The sequence below is a fragment of the Diorhabda carinulata genome, chromosome 7 (genome assembly GCF_026250575.1).
Source record: "Diorhabda carinulata isolate Delta chromosome 7, icDioCari1.1, whole genome shotgun sequence".
In the NCBI taxonomy this organism is placed as follows: Eukaryota; Metazoa; Arthropoda; class Insecta; order Coleoptera; family Chrysomelidae; genus Diorhabda; species Diorhabda carinulata.
In genome coordinates, this window is record NC_079466.1 from 1,355,836 (window position 1) to 1,375,426 (window position 19,591).

General features: G+C 31.8%; 1 protein-coding gene and 1 pseudogene across 1 annotated transcript in view; one reads left to right on the forward strand and one right to left on the reverse strand.

The window, feature by feature from the left end:
- The window catches only part of LOC130896315 (lachesin-like), a 435,638-nt gene that overhangs the window by 37,885 nt on the left and 378,162 nt on the right, over positions 1 to 19,591 (reverse strand). The window contains exon 4 of the mRNA XM_057804322.1: positions 1,064 to 1,274. Coding sequence (XP_057660305.1) covers positions 1,064 to 1,274 — 211 coding nt within the window. The remainder of the gene's footprint in view (positions 1 to 1,063; positions 1,275 to 19,591) is intronic.
- On the forward strand, positions 6,658 to 7,310 carry LOC130896316 (40S ribosomal protein S2-like; annotated as a pseudogene).

A 19,591-nucleotide genomic window follows, 5' to 3' on the forward strand; every position in this document is an offset into this window, starting at 1 on the left:
AAAATATATGCAGATATCTGTTTAAAAATTTGATTCTATTTTATCAAGAATCAAGAGAAATTTAGACCGAAAACTAACCTAAAAGATGCCAATCTATTTTGATGGGAAGTTGAATGAAAAAATCATTGCCTCTCAGGAATATAAACATATGCTTTTTTCGCAACAAAAGAACAACAAAAAAAGAGGAGGAGTATGATACCAATACTGAAATCAAGGTGATTCCTATTGATTTTGGGAAAAGCGAACAGTAATGTACGACCATTGGATATGTACCTGTCGGAGCCGGCGTCAGTGCTACCAGAAACCTCTACATCGGTACTTATTTCTTCTTCAGAAAGATACTTGTGATTGTTGTTTCCAAAAACATATTTCATGTCATATGGCATTTGTTCATGCTTCATATAGGTATCGTTGACTGTTTTCTGCAACTTTTGTCTTCAGATAAGCTTTTCCGCTCAATTGTTTAAGGGACGGTAACAAACTTGTAATTGTAATCAGCGATAATAGCATTCTACATAGATTGTCCATCAGCTACCTTTTGCAATCAAGTGTTTCGACATTGTTAAAAAGCACACCGGGTCACACCGAAACATGGGCTACTATGGGCGACACCTTCTCAATCTGTTCAAAGACGAGAGGTGATACCAGGCGACACCTAAATAAGTATAACAACTATACCGCCTGTTGTCTGACGATTGGAAACGTAACGGCGACCTCAAAGTTATCCGTATCACTTGAAAGTAATTGCATCTTATCCCTTCAACTGATGGTTCTCACATAATAAAATTCTCATTAGACAAAAATATTATTCTCAAAGTAGTTGTTGAACGAAACCCAAGTTGTTTAGGAAATGCACATATTCACATTACATATGAAAAGAACATCTTGAGATATACTTCTTACGTTACATCTGCTGTCGTTCATATTGTATTTTCTGACCTTGTATCTTTGTTAATAATCATTTTTTTTTTGATAATATTCGACACAGATATGTTCAATGAATATTATTAATTAAAAATCATTCATTCTAAATATCGACACTTATTAAATTTCTACAACTCACCGTCGACGTTCAGCATAATTGCCAAATTAATCTTCGGTTCCGTATTCACTTGACATTCGTATACTCCTCCGTCCCGTTTTTGAACGTAATCCACCCGTAAATCCCAATCGTCACTGTGTTCTGGATGGCGTACACTGAATCGTGCATCCCCTGTATACGTATGTATCCCAGATGTAAGTATATGTAGGTCCCGTTTACGCATCCAAGAAACCTGAAAGAAAAACAAACAGTCTATTATCAAATTATATAGAAATAAGACTTAAGCTTAGTTGATTTTGTTATAATAAGGTATTTACCATAAGTTGGTTGTTATATTCAAAAACTTATCCATTATTCCCATATTTATCTTATTATAATGGATTTATTTTTTTGGAAAATCTAGTCCATATTATTATAGTTTATGTCAGAAAGGTATAGAGTAATAAAATGGGGAATTCCGTCCAGTTCGGCTCAATTTCGGTGTCGGCCATAGGTGTAGGTCTCGAAATAATATTGTTTGTAATATTAAAATTTCAAGTAATTACGTAAGAGAATTAAGAAAAGTATGTTTTCTGGCCTAAAGTGTCAATATCGAAATATTGTGTAGGGATTACTTAGGTAGTAGATTATACAGTCACGTTTTGCGTTTAACAGGTACCGTTTTACCTTCTATTAGTGCCTCTGCCTAATTCCAACCCTATTTCAGATTCGGCTTAACCATGCGCCATAAGGGCAATTGTGTTTTACCCTAAATTTTTAGATGTTTTTAAGTATATTTGTTTAGTTTAACGATTGCATAAAATAAGATTATCCGAAATTTACTGTACCTACAAGAAACTGTCGCCCGATGTTCCCGAAGAATGGCTGGAGTTCAAAAATCCAACATTTTCAAATTATTGCGGGGGAGAAAGATAGCAGGCCAAGTGGAACCTCCCAAGAAAACTCCAGGCAGTAAAACCTAACCTAACCAAAAGTGTATATCGAAGAAAAGTTCACTCTTTTCATTTTAAAAAAGAAATATCTACCCTAGATAAGATTTTAAAGAAGCTTGGCCAGGATGACAGTGTTCCGTTGATAACTAAAAAACTTTTATGGACCACTTTGAGAAATATGGATTTTGCCTGGGAAAAGTATAACGTTAGAGCCTTATTACTGGAAAGCGATGAAATTGTTTGCTGGAGTCGCCATCGTTTCATTAGAGCAACGTAGGACGGTCAATTATGAATGATACAACAGCATTTGTTCAAAAAAGTCGGGTAAACCAATCGCAGAACCATTCTCCATCACGACAATGGGAGCTCTAATATATTAATTAAAACAAAAACGTTTTTGTATAGTCAAACGTTCAAACGCATGCAAAAAGGTAACGATCTTAACCGAGAATATTTTGAAATACAATAAAGCCATATCCAATAATAAATATTTGTTTTTAAGTAGTACCTTCGTATCAATGTTATTTTCGTAGGACTTTTTAAGATTCTTAACTTTATATGTTTGAATGATGGTAATTTCGGAATGCCAGAAGGCTATCGATCACACATCCACTCTAAAAATTATCTACATTCACGTCATCAATATCCCTCACCGACTTTCGATTGATTAATATCTCCAATTTTTATGAAGAATGGTATTTCATATCAAATTCAAATGAACTCGTAAGAGAAATGAGATGTTCCATCCAAGTACATCGAGAAAATGCTGAATTAATTGATTCTGGCGTATTTCAAGAAAATACCCTTTTTAAATATTCCATAAAATGAACTGTAATTTCCAGAATAATAGTGAGATCTCGTAGATGATTTTATAGATAGAATATACATACAGCGTAAGTAAAATAAATGTAAGTACTCGTAACTTAAAAAGCTGTATACACTTTTGGTAATTCTGATATGATTCGTTATACTGTAATGTATTTCCAGGACAATAAAAGTTACGTTAAATTTTTATTTTTTGTTCCCTTTTCGTTCCCTTTGTCCAACTATCTTATAAATGTGATGATCCTAATGGAATCAGTATATTACTGAAACGAGAATCTCATAATAAAACCCTCTACAATCCTAATGACGGTTGTTGAAACTTTCCCGTTCCATTTACGATATCAAATAATCAAATATTTACTTAACAAATTTATGCAAATGGGATTTTGTTGCTGCGCAGCTTTGTTGCTTTAATAAACCAAATATCAAACGATACCTTCCTACACTTTATCGGTGTTAATTTCAGGTATCTTAGGAAGTGGTTCTAATAGAAATTATTGTTGAATAGACTTAGTGGTTTTTACTTAACTTGTTATATGATGTCGTGATTGATGGTTATACATTGAAGTTTGGTCTGACAAGCCATATTAATGATATGTGTTTGAGAAATTTATTGTGCATACCATACTTACTGGCATGTTATTAAGGGATGTTTTGATCTATTAACATAATCATCCATCAAACTACCTACTACTAACTATAATCAACTTCTTCAATGCAAATTATTATCACTAATAACTGAATCACATAATTAATAAGCGCGCCTAGCAAACGATTATGTATCAATTTCAATACAATTAGTATTATTATTATTATTATTATTATTATTAGTTTGACTGTATTTTATTAATTGTACAATTATTTCAGCGGATCAAATTGATGTAGTTACAACATATATAGTATCGTATTGATAAATTGGTGTTACAACTACATAAGTTATACCGTATGATCAAATTTGACATGCACTGACCAATAAAAAACATTTTTACATATTTTGGTCCTAATAATTAAGTAAGTTCCTTTAGAGTCAATAAAATCAAGACATCTCCTTATACAATTTTCATTATATTTGTTGTAACTCTTTGCTGGGATGGATTTCCTTCCTTTGGTGATTTTTTCGCGTTAATATTAAACTAATGGCGAGTTTCCAAGAAGAATTTTTTGGTCTAATGTTCTAAAAATAAGAAAAAATTCGGGAATAAGTATAACTCCTTATTAACCCTCTGAAACGAATTCGTGGTGAACAAAACATGTGAATTAGTTGGAATTCGAAAATATTATAAATGAATTTCATTTGAAATAAACGTGTGCAGCGTCAGTTTTTAGTGTTGTGATAACAGCTTTTACGTAACAACTATGTTGCTGTCTTTGACATTTCGATCTTGATGAGTTTCATTTATAATGAATGTTAGTGCGTAGACGAACGATTTCCAGTAGTTTTTTCTTGTCAAGTAATTTAAGACTCTCGCTAGTCCAGTCAATAACCCATTTCTCGTGTATATATCCCATATAGCAATGACTCCCATAAAAATTTGGATGTAGGCACTACTTCTACGTACCTACCTCTACGTCAAAGTCTACCGTGTGCCGGGGGCTGGATGTTACCCCTTCTAGGAGGTGAGCAGTTTTTCATCAAAACTGAGTACCTAAATCGAATCATTCCATAGAGAAATTGTAGGTTTTCTGGCAAAAAACACGTTTCAGATGGTTTTCCACGAATAATTGAACAACATTAATTAAACCGAAGAATCCGTGAAAAGCAAAGCTTCAGCTGATATAAATAATCGTATATTTATGATATACCCAATACTAAAGGAACTATTGCTTGTTGAAAGTTGAATTTTATTTTCTAACGCCAAAATAGGAAGTTTCTTCGTACAATAAGCAAGAATCAGTTTTCGGGAAAACTTATGAAAACGCCAAGTAAAAAACTTATTATCTTTGGTTTTTATAAATGTTTTTGGTAGTGAAAAATAGAATATCTGAAAATCTATTAGTGATGCGCAAAATTTTGTATAGTATCAAATTATAGGTTTTTTTTGGAAAATTTGTTTGTAGGGAGAGAATTGAACAAGATATGGCAGTTTGAAGTGCCACGAACGTTCGCGCAAAATACCTTTTTTGATCCCTTTTAGCATAAAGCTTCTTGAAAGTCAGATCTGGAAAACATTTTTCTAGATGAGCTTATATAAAAACCCACTAAATGCTTTTTAGAAGGACAGCCATTTATGGTAAAGAAATCAAAATCACATTTTTGTAGAAATTAGAACATATAAATTACTGTATTGATGAATACATATAGTGGTGATATTTTAGGCCCAATTGAAGTGTTACTGGAAAGAAAAAGAGTCAGAGAGGAAGACCAGAGTGAGGAGAAATATTGATTATTCATATTTATTTTTTATATTAATAAAATTATCTATATTTACTATTTGCAGAAAAGCTTAATACATTCAAAGATGACTTCTATCGATCACCAAGAAATCAAAAGCGACCCTGGACATAGACCTAACTTTAAAGTAAAGAGTGAATAGAAACTGAAAATGAGCTTTCATACAATCGATTTTATTTCCTGGTTATTCAAAAACAATTTCGATATAATTTTCCAATGATAACTATCATAATAATGGTTTTAGCTGTTTGAACTCAGCACAGGGTAGATGTTGAAATAGAGGATGAGTAGAACCTAGATAATAATTTTGATACAAATGGTGATATATGGGATAAACTTACAATTAACACTTTTTTTTTTCAACTGCATTGATTGTACTATGCTAAATAGTCGGATTTTTGACTCTAGTATGGAACATTGCTTGGTATTAAAATTTATGATTGATATTGGCTGTATTGAGAATCTCTCATCAATTAACACACAATTTTGCTGTTCAACCATTTTTTTCAATTAAGTAAGGCTAAATCTCAATTTTTGAGGCTTACAAGTAAGATATCAGAACCTAAAATTCCATGTTACCCCAAACCTCAATTGCTGCCGAATAATTCCAATTAGATTTCTATCTAAGGTTTTATAATCATATAGAATATTATAGCAGTGCCATAATTTCGTTTGTCTGGTTATTCATTGCTCTAATTAACTTTGAACTTTTGTTTCCAGTTTTATGTTTCATCCAATTTTCAGGCTACTCGTATTTCGATTAAAAGCTGTATTTAGTTACGTATTTTTCCATAAAATTGTTTATTTTTTTTGTATTTATCAAATTTCGAACTTCATTTCCCCTTCATCGGATCAAGTTAAGTGTAATTTGCTAATTTCGTCACCAGTTTCGTCATTAGAAATCACGTTCGTCGACCTGATGTGAGGATATTAGGGAAAATGAGTTTCATTGGTCGTACAATTAGGAAAGGATAGTAGGAGGCACAATCAATCCATTACTATGTGGAATTTCGATTTATGACGAAAATTGTTATTATATGGATGTGAGGTTGACGAAACTTGTGCATCATTTCGCAGAGAAATTCCGAGTAATTTGATATGTCAAGAGGAGAATCGAATAATTAATTTCAAAATCGATTGAATCAAGCCTCAATTCAGTTGTTTGTTAGAGATAATCGGGTACTTTGGAAACATGTATAAAAACTTCTCCATTATCTCTATCTCTAATATCGTGAACATTTTTCCTATAAATCAAGTTCACGAGATTTTTCAATTTTAAGAAGTTCATAACTTAAAATAATTGATATCATTTGATAAAGATCGAGTTGTCATACGACATTATGATTTCATGATGCATGAAGTCATGGAGGTATCACATTGTTAGTGGTTATAGTGTATATGTATTCAAATGAGTTTTGTACTAAATGTACTAAAAGTAATGACGTCGAAGAAGAAGGAAGTGAACAATGGTGGACGCGGTTCCAGCCGGTGGACGTGGTGGATTCCGTGGTGGTTTCGATGGTAGTGGGCGCTGTGGTAGCCGAGGAGGCACAAGAGGTCGCGTTAGAGGTCGTGGACGCGGACGTGGCCGTGGAGAGGGAGACCAAAAAGAATGTGTACCAGTCAATAAGTTACGACGTTTAGCGAAATATGGAAAAATGCGATCACTCGAAGAAATCTATTTGTTTCCATTGCCCATTAAGGAATTTGAAATCATTGATGATTTTATTGGGCTCTACCTAAATGACGAGGTATTGAAAATCATGCCAGTACAGAAACAAACTCGTGCCGGTCAACGTACTCGATTCAAAGCTTTTGTTGCTATTGGAGACAGTGAAGGTCATATCGGTTTGGATGTAAAGTGCAGTAAAGAAGCTGGTACAGCTATCAGAGTTGCTATTATTTTGGCTAAGTTATCTGTAGTACCTGTCCGTAGAGGTTACTGGGGTAACAAGATTTGTCAACCTCACACACTACCATGCAAGGTAACTGGTAAGTGGATCTGTTACTACTTCCTCTTATTACTGGAATCGTATCTGGTCCTGTACCTAAAAATCTTCTTCAGATGGCTGATATTGAGGATTGTTATACTTCAGCTAGAGGTTCAACTGGTACATAAAATGATTAAGTCGGCTGCACGAGTGTTAAATTCAATTATTAATGAATGAAATGCACAAAAAGAAGAAAAATTATGGAAAAAATTCTGGGTGAGGCAATGGCAACAGAGAAATAAATTGTGTGCACGTTACAACCAGAAGATCCTTCTTGGTTTTTGAATTATATGCGCATAGACTGGGCTATATTTAATAATATTCTTGGGAAGGTTGAGATCAGCAAGAAAGATACTATTATTAGAGATGCATTACCAGCTACATTAAAGCTTCGAATAATCCTAAGGTATTTGACTACAGGGGACACATTAGCTTCTGTGACCCTCTTCTATCGAGAACATTTTCTTTATCCATTGTTTCTTGTGAACCCATAACCTCACTTTTTACATGTGTAAATATTTTCTCGTTCTTACATAAATGCGGCATAGACATTTTCACGAGTTACGTTACATGGAACTATTGTGAAATTACGTAGAAATATCAACATGAGTTTCATATGCCACTCCTTCAAATTATTACCACGACAACCTGTATTTGAGTTCTTAAATATCGTAACACAAAAGTCTAATGATTACAGGTAAAATAAATATTATGACTATTGAGCCGATAATACATTCGTGATATGTGCACTTGAAAACATAAAAATTTGTAAAGATATCTAGCACAGAAAAAGCTGTAGAGCTGTATTATGTAATTGTCAATCACTATCTATCCAAATCTTATATCCACGTCTATGCTTTATTGTTATAAAAATCAGTTTGTTCCCATAACACATTCTTAGATAGTAATGGATGTTTTTACAGCAAGTCATGGAATGTTATTTGCACCAAAGTACCAAAATATTTCCCGATTCCACGTCCTTTGACAGCTTTAGGGTAATCTGGGGTTTTCTTTATATGTGTTTTCGTTGGAATTTCTTTCGACTTTCAATGGAGAAATATTTAAATGTGGTTCTTTCCCTAGTAAAATATATTTTCGTATTCAAAACTACTAACACTCGTTTGTTTCTATTATTAAAGGATACATTCGACTGAATATATACTTTTATTTTTATTGGGATCACCAACTTGATAAAAAACGCCACACACAATGTTTTTTTATAGGAAATTTTTTTATCTGCCTTCCCAACGAGTTTAAGGTTGGCTAGTTAGTGTGCCGAAAAAATATCTTTATATAACGTTTAGCTATTTAGAGAACCGATTATTCGATAGGGATAAGGACAAATACTTTATTTGGATGGTTAAGTTCTATATAGGTCAAAAGTCACAATTTATTGATAAAGGATATATTGAACATGATAACAAACTGTTATCAAATGATGTTTATTACTCAATATATTCATTTTAGAATGCGTGATCTGACAATAAAGAAAATCAGAGTTTTTCCTTGAGAAATATCCTTTGATATTTTTCTGTTGATGAATGGTTTGGATTCAAGGTCTCATCTGATTAAAATTTATTTTTTAATAATATTGAATGCTCGATTTATAATTTGTCGTTTACAATTTGCATAACTATTTTAATTTGTAGATCATCTACAACATGAATGTTACTTGAAGATTATTATTATTTATTAATTATTCTTGAAATCTGTGCAAAATTTTTGACGTATTTAATCTTTAAAATTTTTCTCCAAATATTTAGTTACATGCTAACCTTGTAAGATTTGCAGAAATAATGGAATTATTCTAATTTGATCTGTCCTCAATATGTGTGCGAAAATCTGTTGAATAATTCATGAAGTGAAGTTTGAAGTATTGAAACAAGAAACAGTGTGTAAAAGCAAATTCTGTACCTTTTTATGTACTTCTTGTTAGAAATACAGAAACATATGGAGTAATTATTATTACATTTGATGTCTTTCAACACCTGCTGAGGAATGCATTCGTTCTTATGGTTGGAATTAAACAATTTCTCCAATTTATTCAGCTCAAAGTATTTCAAATTTTCATAGCGTGTTATTTGAATACATATTATGGAAATGCGTTTCTCGCTTCGGGTTTTCCTACCAACTATTGATTCGATCTGTACTCGAAAAGAATATTCGACATTTTATTATATTGTAATGTTCTTATTTATTGAAGTTAACAGTATTAAAGCTCAAAGCGGATGTGATATATTAATTTTTATACTAATCTTTCACAGGATAAACTCTTATTGTTAAAACTTGTCTAAAACATTTCTCTTTCTTCTAGTATACTGTCACTATTGAAATCTATGCCATATTTCACAAATTACGGATCAATGTTTGATATTGAAAAGGGAATATTTCATACCATATTCAAGACAAGTCCACTGACAATACCATTTTATGATATTTATCAAAAATAAATGACAGTGACTATCTTGATATTTTATAAAATATAAAAACCTTGTTGTAGTGACGAGTATCTTTTTTATATGGTTACGATCTCGTCCATGGACGGTGAACCGGCCCTGTTCGGTTATTATGGAAGAGTTTGAAGTTTGGCGGATGCGGCGGGTCTCGGAAATATGGTCAAATGTTTTTTTATTAATGATTCACAGAGGCAATTTTTTTATTTTGTTTTCATAATATTAATTCCTAAGAAGGCATTTGTTTCCTTAGTTTCTAAGCTTGAATTATCAAGAAATCATCTTTTTTTAGTATAAATAGGGACTTGTTTATTAGAGAGGAAGAAAGTAAGAAAAGTAAACTGTATATAGAAGTAAATTAATCTTTTGAGAATTATATAAGTGTTATAAGTCTTAGTGTCTATTAAAAAAGTTGGGGAGTAGTTCAGGGTACTTGGAGTGAAGTAAGAAACGTTATACATTCACCTCACTGTCGAAAATCGTTTGAATAAATTAGAATTAAAAAAGCGTGATTATTGAAAACATAACTTATCATAATCTATTTTTAAAGTATTGTACCTTAGTGTAGATAAACCTTCAAATCAACAAGATGAATTAATTGAAGCAATTTCAAATGAAATTCACGCAATTATCTTATACCAAATAAAAGAATATCATCAACCTAATAAATATATCAAAGATTGAGGTTGGATGAGAAAATATGTTTATTTAACCAAAATATTGATGTTGATTCAGTTTTCTGCTATAGGTACAACTTCCATATTCAAATTTCGGAAATACCGAGGAATGCGTAATTAATTCTATGCACATTTTCTTTCCTACTTATCTTCCCACAAATTGTGAATTGCGTGAGATAAAATTGGTCCTAGATTAATCCAACCACTTTCTCTAGCTGGAAACCGAAATTTATCAAGAGATGGCGTCGGTGATAGACGACACCAACACCAATATAACCGTTGCATAAACTAAGAAAACGTGCTTCGCACAGCTTCTCAGTGGGAAAATGGCAGTGAGGACGGATTACTTAAGGTCAATATAACTTTTGCTGGATTATCGAGATTTAGTTGTGTTCCGTGGACCTGAATCCTAATTTATTGAACGCTATCTACGTTTCTGGGTTCTCTTCTTCGCTCTCAGGGCCTCCGGTTGTCCTTTATTAGGGAGAATTTGTGAGATACAATGTCGAAGACTTGTCATTTAGAGATTATCTTTGAATTTCGATAGATGAATAAAGCTCTTCCACTATTTCACGACTGTTTGGTTCTTCCAGGGTATTAATTAAGAACTTGGAGGAATTTATGGAAAGTAACGTTAAATACAAGTAAAATTACCTATATGGCTGTCATCAATAAATGATAACGAAAATGTGAAAATAATAAGTTTGAAAAACATTCAGAATTCAATTCTTGGTATGAGGAGGAATAATCTGAAAAATCTATTGTTAATCCTAGATTTCTAATAAAGGGTGTTCAGGATCTCTCTGGTTTTTTCATACCATTCTTCACATCCAAAATTGTTTTCATAGTTAACGTTAGGTTCAAACAACAAACAAACAAACAAGAGCATATTTTCTCTGTCAAATAAATACTTTTCAAATTTATTTCAGAATTTGTTAAAACAGTGATACTCTAAAATTTGTACTAAAGCCCAATGGTAAACAGATTATCAGTCCTTATACAGTATAATGAGTTAAATGTTCTTCTTAGATTAAACAGAGACTAAACAGAGTCATTCTCAATAGCACCTACCTCCTAGATAAAGTCAAGATGGGTTAAATGGACATCTAGTGTCATAATTTACGCCTAATAGGAGATTTTATATTATAATTATCCTAGTAAAATTCATTCTTGGTAATTATCTAAGAAAACGATGCAGGTCAGCAGGAGCTAACAATATAATGAAAATATCGATTAATTAAAACAACACATTGAAATATCTGAAGGCATTCAACAATATTGAAATTATTCACGCGTGCCTCCCTTCTAACGAAACTTATCTAATTTAAAGTGTCACTGATTCGAATAATACGACTATGTTATGTTTTCACTTAAGATCATAATAAATTCCTACAACGACGTTAAGAACTTCCAAAACACCATGCTCCACTCCATTCTACTTAACATTCAAATAAGAATTGGAATTCATAAATGCTGAATGTATTCTGTTATTATTTCTATCAACCCTAATTCAAATTCAAGGTGAGCTATTGAAATTCGGGCTGTTAGATTTGTTTTCTCGAATTTTCTCTTTCCCAGTTACTTCTTTGGAAACCAAAAAAGTATTCACGATGAATATCTCATAAAACAATACTTTTCTTTCAACGAGTTGGTGTTAGATATGGAGGCATCGGTTTTAGAGGAGGGATAACTAAATAAATAAACAGGAAATAAATCTTATTCTAATAGAAATGATGTTATTATAAACTTCAATGCCTATAAAATGGAAAATATTTTAGGATATGAAAAGCTAACTATAATTATGGTAAGTTCAATTCTGGCTAAAGCCAGTTATAATCAGTAGACTTCAAATCCATGTATGCAAATGGCTTCCTCAATGCCACAATAATTCATGCTGAATATATTCCTACATAATTATACGAATTACCCACTTTTTTATTGAAAGAGCAACTCTATTTCTGTGAAAAGGCACTGTCAATTGACTCCTGTCAAGAACGTGCGACATAGTTTGAAAATATTTGTCTATCGTTGATTGAAGTAGATTATGGGAGCTCATGGCTAGAAAGTTTCAATTTTTTGAGACCACTTGGGTGTCCGAAACTTTTCAGCAACATGAGTACCACGTTTGCTCACGATCGACCGCAAATTTAATCGTGTGACAACTTAGTGGGAATGTTTGGACGTAAGGTGGGTTAAGTACAAGAGATCAGAGATAAAACTTCAGTAAACATTGTGTATCGAACCAAGGTGAATTTGGCAGCCAATAAACAACGTTTTTTGGAATGCATGGTTGAAAATCAACATTGGCTATCCTGGGAATTCTTAGTTGAACGATGAACGTTGATAAATATACCAAATAAGTGGGTACGAGGAATCGAATCAAAAACCCCCACATATGGTGAAAATATAGTTTTTTTATCATATCAATATTAGGTTACCAAATTGCCAAATTGTCAAATCCATAGTGATTAGGTTTTGTTTCTAAACGAAATATGTGGCTTGGCGAAAAGATATTTGACGCCAATGATATGATCATTCCAGAAATACCTAAAGTCTTATTTTGGAGGAGGTAAAAAAATTGGTGATACTTTTGACAGATTCCGTTGTATATGTTGTTTGTTCGTTTCATCGAAAGTGTTGATATTTCAAACTAAATCGACAAATTTAGACACGTTTCCTTACTAAATTATTCGGTTTCCAACTAAATTACTATCCTAGTGCGAACTAAAAATATTTAGTAGCCAATTACGTCCATTGCCATAAGTTTAGAAATAACAAATACATCTAAATTTTGATTCTCTCAGTGGAAGGCTACATTATTATTATTAGACTGAGCTGGTTTCGATTGAACATAGTAAAGTTCAAAGCTGGCGGATTGTATTTGATTCCAAAGTGAATCCTGAAGCAACATCAAAACTTCTGCACTAGTTTCAAACAAATCATTCATTGACGTTTGCCAAACTGTCATATTTCGAATAGATAAACCAAGCTTGGTATTTTCATACTATTGCTGGTATTCGATATATTTTTTTATTAAAAATAGACTGAAATATGCCAAATATTGTACGTTATAGGAATATATTTTATCAATTAATTCAAATATAGCTCAATATAGAATTAGATGAAAGATAGAATCTAGAACAATATCATATATCATATGGTAACATTTTCAGTCTAAAATCACTTTGTTGTGACAGGTGAATTTTCCTCAATAGTATCATTCTCTCCACTCGATACGCAAAATTACAATTTGCTGAAAATTTTTATTTATTTGTATCTGGGGTGATTAGCGACTAATCTAATAATTGGTTATAGTTTGGTTAGTCGTTCAGAGACTATTACATTGATTGCCAAATACTTTATTTTAGATAATTATTGAGGTTGTTTTGTCTTAATAAAAACATTAAGACAGTCGGTTATTGAGTGTTCGCTAATTTTTGCGATTTGAGTAGTTATTTTAGACAATGCGGTCCATATGTATGGAATAACTTCGATTTTAGTGTTATTATATACTATGTGACAGAAACCTAAGACAATTTTTATTTTCAAAATCAATTCAAAACGCAGTCTAAATCAGAACGTTTGATACTATTGTAAGACCAGCAGGTCTATAAGCATCAAAAAATTATGTAGAAGAAACCAAATAAACTGGGAATATGGGAAAGGACAATTCTTAGGATAATATTTGTTATAAAGTATGACGACTTACAAACAAACAAGGAATAATGATGTACAAGAATCTGAAAATAAGACAAATAGTTAGAGCATAAAAAGCAATATGGTTGGGGAACATTGCTAGAATGTAACAGCAGATAATTGCGAGAACGGTACTGGAAGAAAGAGAACGTGAGGAAAGAAAGTACACTCAGAGATTAAAAAACTCAAGTGGGATATAGATGAGGTATCAACGATTAGGTGGAGAGAAGTAACAAAGGAACGAAGGAAGTGAAGAAGAATAGTGATAATGATTAAAACCAAACATTTAGAAGACCTTCAGAGGTGAATCACATTGAAATAATGCAGCTGTGATAATTCGACTTCAAGTTGGTGTGCTATTGAATGCTTGGCTGAATTTCGAATGATTTTCTCAGATTTTTCAAACAGTTTCAATAGAATGAACGCGTTTTTATTATAGTACACTTTTTTACATCATTGGCGTTTTGCATTACACGTAATTGAATTTTCATTGCAATAATTGAGAGAAATTTGTATTTCTATTTACATCGCATTGTTAATGTCATGAATTTTTAGTAGCTGTCATAAGTTTATCCGATGTTGATCAGATACTATCCAGTGACTCTTCTTAGCTTACTGAGTCCAGTTGGTGAAGTAAGATATAAATTGTTTCGATTTTCCCGTGTTCTTTCACTTACTTATAATAATGACTTGATGGCTTCTTGGGAACTTATGTAAGGTTTTTTCGCGACTTGTGGACAAGAGCTCTAAAGCAGTTGATTAACCATTTGAAAAGAATAGCTTGTTCGAGGTCTCGAAAGCCTGCAGTAATGTAAGTATATATACTCAAAAGTTTGACATTATCCCGCCTTTTTGCTAAGTAATCAGCTAAGTCAGTTCAGAAACTAGCGAAGAATATTATTATTGCCACAATAATATTCATGATTTACTACGGATGAATCTATTAGAATAATTAGTATGATTGAGACCAGTAGTCTTTCGAAAGAACTTACAGACTTGTTGTAAGTCTATAAAAGTATGATTAGAAATAGAGTACCTAGAAACATTTTCTGACTGTGTCTACTTGTAGATAAATTCTGAGTATGTTATATTGATGTAGCAGCTTATTTTGAATGCATCAAAAATATTGGTTTCACTGGAAATAGTATATTGGAAATTACATACGGTTAACTTTTCGATTATATGATAGTCAGATGTATAAACCTCTCCCTAGTTTGCAGAAATCAAAAATTAGTGAAGGTATTTTAGTTTCACTTACTGTAAATACGGAGCATTATCATTATTTATTTTTCATTTTATTACCCTTCTCAATATATTCTCCAATTGCTTGATTCCTTTTTTTGTTTGTTCATATCTGTATTTTATTTTTGATTGTAATCTTTAGTACTGAGTTCGGTTCTATAATAGAACAAACTAATCAATGTCCATAAGCAACGGAATAACAATTGATTGAGAGTTTGATTGTTTTGGGATTTGTTGAGTAATCTGAATATCTGTTGTATTTAATTTAGATAGGAGATTAAATTTATTCAGTCAATGAATTTGACGAGACTTCAATGGGTAGAATATCATAACAGTCTATAGCCGTAATTGATTTTCCAGTATATAAGATAAAGATAAATTCTGTGGAATACTTGTTGGCAGTTTAGGAAATTCTAAGACGGAAGGAAGCTCAAAATTTTGTTCAAATAATCGACAATAATTATTCCACGAAAGATGAGGTTATACAAATATACTGTAGAGAATATAAGATGATGGATGGATCAAGAAGTTATGTCTTTGGGATGAATTGATTTCTTTGATAGGCTTCTAAGATTTAGTACTTTATACTGGTACGTTAATTTCCGTTTTTTGAAACTACTGATTATCCCTCCATAATTTTCGGTTTTTCTTTCCAATTAATGACATATATGGTAGTCTTTCAAAGCTTCATTTTATCTTTGTTAGTAATTGTTCTGTACGTAGCTTCTTCATTGATTAAGTTTGTCAAAGTGTTACAAAGTTTTCATTATATGGACCAGTTTCATATTTATTCAATAAAAATTTTCATTTTGGTTTAGCGCGCGAAGAATAGTGAATATATTAAAGTGTATTATCGAATATATCTGCTGCTTTCTGCTTGAAAGTATATATTTCTACCACAATGAATGAAGGAAATATAATACTTTTTTAATTCTACGCCGCCTGTTTCAAAATTGGAATAAATTAGTGGAAAAATTATTTTTAATGAAGATATTTCATATTTAATACCGTTCGCCACATATATACAGCTAACTGTTCTCGAATAACCATCAAAACTTGTTTAGTGTCTGCAATAGGGTTGCAGTTATAGCGTGCATTAAAATTCCCAGCAAAGATAACGGTTTACCCCAAACATTACACACACTTGTGCTAGTTAAGTTCCAAAATTTCAGCTTATACGCATTATTGAATAGTTTATTGGGTATTGAACCCATCTGTTTCTCGTCATATAGACTCAAGAACGGAGCAAACTTTTTTAATAAGGAAATTCATTCGAAATCAAAACATAGTTGTAGAGAATATTTTAAACAAACTTGAACATAAACATATTAGTGGCTTATTTCGCTATTGATGAAAATTTGATTCTTTATATTTAGAGGGAAGGGTTTGCAGCTTATTTCTTTAAAAAATCTTAGCTTACTTCAAATAAATATATATACAGTCTTGATTTTTTATCTCTTCTGATTGGAAATTGGTTTTTAAACAGATAAAAGTTATGAAATCTTGTGAATAAATGTGAACTCTAAAAACATTCAATCAAGAAGTCATGTATCTGGTATGAATATACCTTCTTTGTTTTGCAGAAATTAATCTTTTTGTCAGACTTTGAAGATCTAGTGCTTGATCTTGGTACGTTACTCTCCGTTTTCTGAAATTACTGACCTATTATTTACTTCAATCCTCTACAATTTTCGTTTCTTCTTTCCAGCTAGTAACATTTATGGTAATATTTTATTTTATCCTATTAGAAAGAATAATAGGAACCAAAAATCAGTAATTTTCCTTTTCCAGCTGATATTCCATACGTAGTTTCTTCATTGATTAAGTTTGTCGAAGTGTTATATATTTTCTACTACGTTGATCAAATTCATCTTTATTGGAAAAGCCGGAAGCAGCAATCTGAGATCACGAGAATTAAATTCTTTTCTTGAGAAAAACCAAATAAGATATTTTTCTGTTACTACTATGTGATCATGGGTACCAATAAGCAATTTTTCCTAGCGTAGCCTAACCAACGCGATAATTATTAAAAGCTTAGGTTCTATCATTTTATTCCTCAGTATATAATAACTGCAACAACACTATTTTTAACGAGTTTTGCTTTGGTCTGGTTATCAGTGTCAACATTAAGGTAAAAATCACTTTTCGGGCCAAAACAATAACATCAGAAAACGTTGCAATTATGTTGAATATAGGATTTGGTATAATTCTGGTGAGTAAGTAAGTAGAGAACATCTACGCTTCTCAGAGCGAATAAGTAGCAGTTTTCAATCATGATTTGGTAGCCGATGTATACAAGGCCTAACAGCGGTCAAAACAGTCCATAATCAGAGTCAGCAGTACTGCTTTTCCTACCTCAGCTTTAAATTGAAAATGAAGGATATGAATGGGAACAACTATGCGAAAATTGAATTTCTATTTCCAAGTTATAATCAAAAAGAAATCTGATCTATTCTTTATTCGTTTTGTTTCTGAAATAAGCAAAAACAAATACGATTTTCCAAAAACAGAAGTCATGATTAAGAAAGCTTCTTTGTATGCCTTATACGAACAAAACGAGGCTAGAAGATTAGAAAAATTAACCACCGACGTTAGCAAAAAATATCATAATAAATATAATAAGCGATTTATTATTATTTCCACTAGATACAAGGGAGAAAAAGGTAGTTTGACAGGAAAGTCTTTTATAGTTTGAACTAACTGAAATGAAGTGGGGTACAATAGACATAACTAATATGCTATTATAATTAATTAATGAAATAAGAAAAGTATTATACCAAAAACGTAAGAGTTTTCAGTCAGACTGTTAACTGAATTTATGACATTCATGGTGTCACACACATACCCACAAAGCATGATGAATATATGAACATGAACAATATATGAACTGGAGGCACCATTGGATTTCATTCCTTCAAAATGGAGCCAAAGTTCAGATTACGGTGAGCACAGATCATATCTCATATTGGGGTGAAAAATGGTTTCAACAAATCGTAGGCATCAACTTATGGAAATCTAGACTTATGGAAATGTAGCTGAAGTTGCTGATTCATGCTGAGCCTTGGAGGCTAACATTGTATGTGTCGTATGTAATAAACTAGTCCAAATCTAAACGTCCAGATAGCGCTTTGTTAGATACAGCCTCATTGGTCGTTTAGTAGAAATTATTTTCGAAAATTAATGACGTGAATTGATCCTTTGAATAATTTTTCAACTTCCAACTTTTTGACATACAATAAAATCCTCAATCGATAAATTCAAATATCGGTTGAAATACTTCACTAACAATAAACTAATTTTGATTATTTGTACATAAAACTTCAAATCATTTCCACAACTTCGTCCTTTCAAACCCCTGTTTACCATGTTGCCGTACGTCTATAAACATAGCGTGTACCAAATTACAAATATCCTGATTTTGTAATCGATTTGGAATAACAAATGTTCTTTCGAATGGAATTCTTTTTCCCTAGGTTATTATTATGTCTTCGTTCAAATTGTTAGGCGATATTGATATTTGATCAATAAAATTCAAAGAGGGTGGTTTTACCGTATCGCACTAACAATAACTTCTTCAAGTAAGCTATTAAAAGTATCGCCTGTTCTAAATGATTCAACACGAACATTGAATTTCAATTGCTATATTTACATGAAAGATTTCAACACGAATGTATATGCGATAATTATCTATCTCTTAAGAAAAAGTCTAACAATTCTGGCGGAACAAATTTGGAATATTAATTTATTGTACCAAATTTTTACGAAGTTAACTCCGCGTAAAAATAGTCAGTATTCCAGAAGTCTGTAAAAATAACGAGACAAATAGCCAAACAGATATAAGGTGATGCTATCAGAATGAATAATAAGTTGAAAACTGAAAAGTGCCAATTGGATATAAGAGTGTCAATTTAATGTATTAAAGAATTCTTCGTATTTCTAATTTGTAGTGCAGTGGTCGAACCGTTGAGTTTAAAATTCCGTAACTGTAATTCAAATATCGTAATAATACTATTAAAAGATAAAATCTCTCAATTTTTTTCCGGGTAATTGTTCTTGTATCATATCAATATAGTTATCGCTATATTTTTATATATACGAGGATGGTCCTGGCTCAACAAAGAAAACACAAACAATTTTACTTCAACTGAACTGAAATTAATTATTGAATTATCAAATAACTTCTGGGGTTATTTAACAGATAAACTAGCATATTTACAAAATCTACGACACCCACAAATTTAATGTTCGATTCAGAATTCTTGGTTAGGTGATATTCCATTATTTGTTTACGGAATTTACGATTGGATTTCCAAATCTATAATTCATATTAAAGTTATTTTT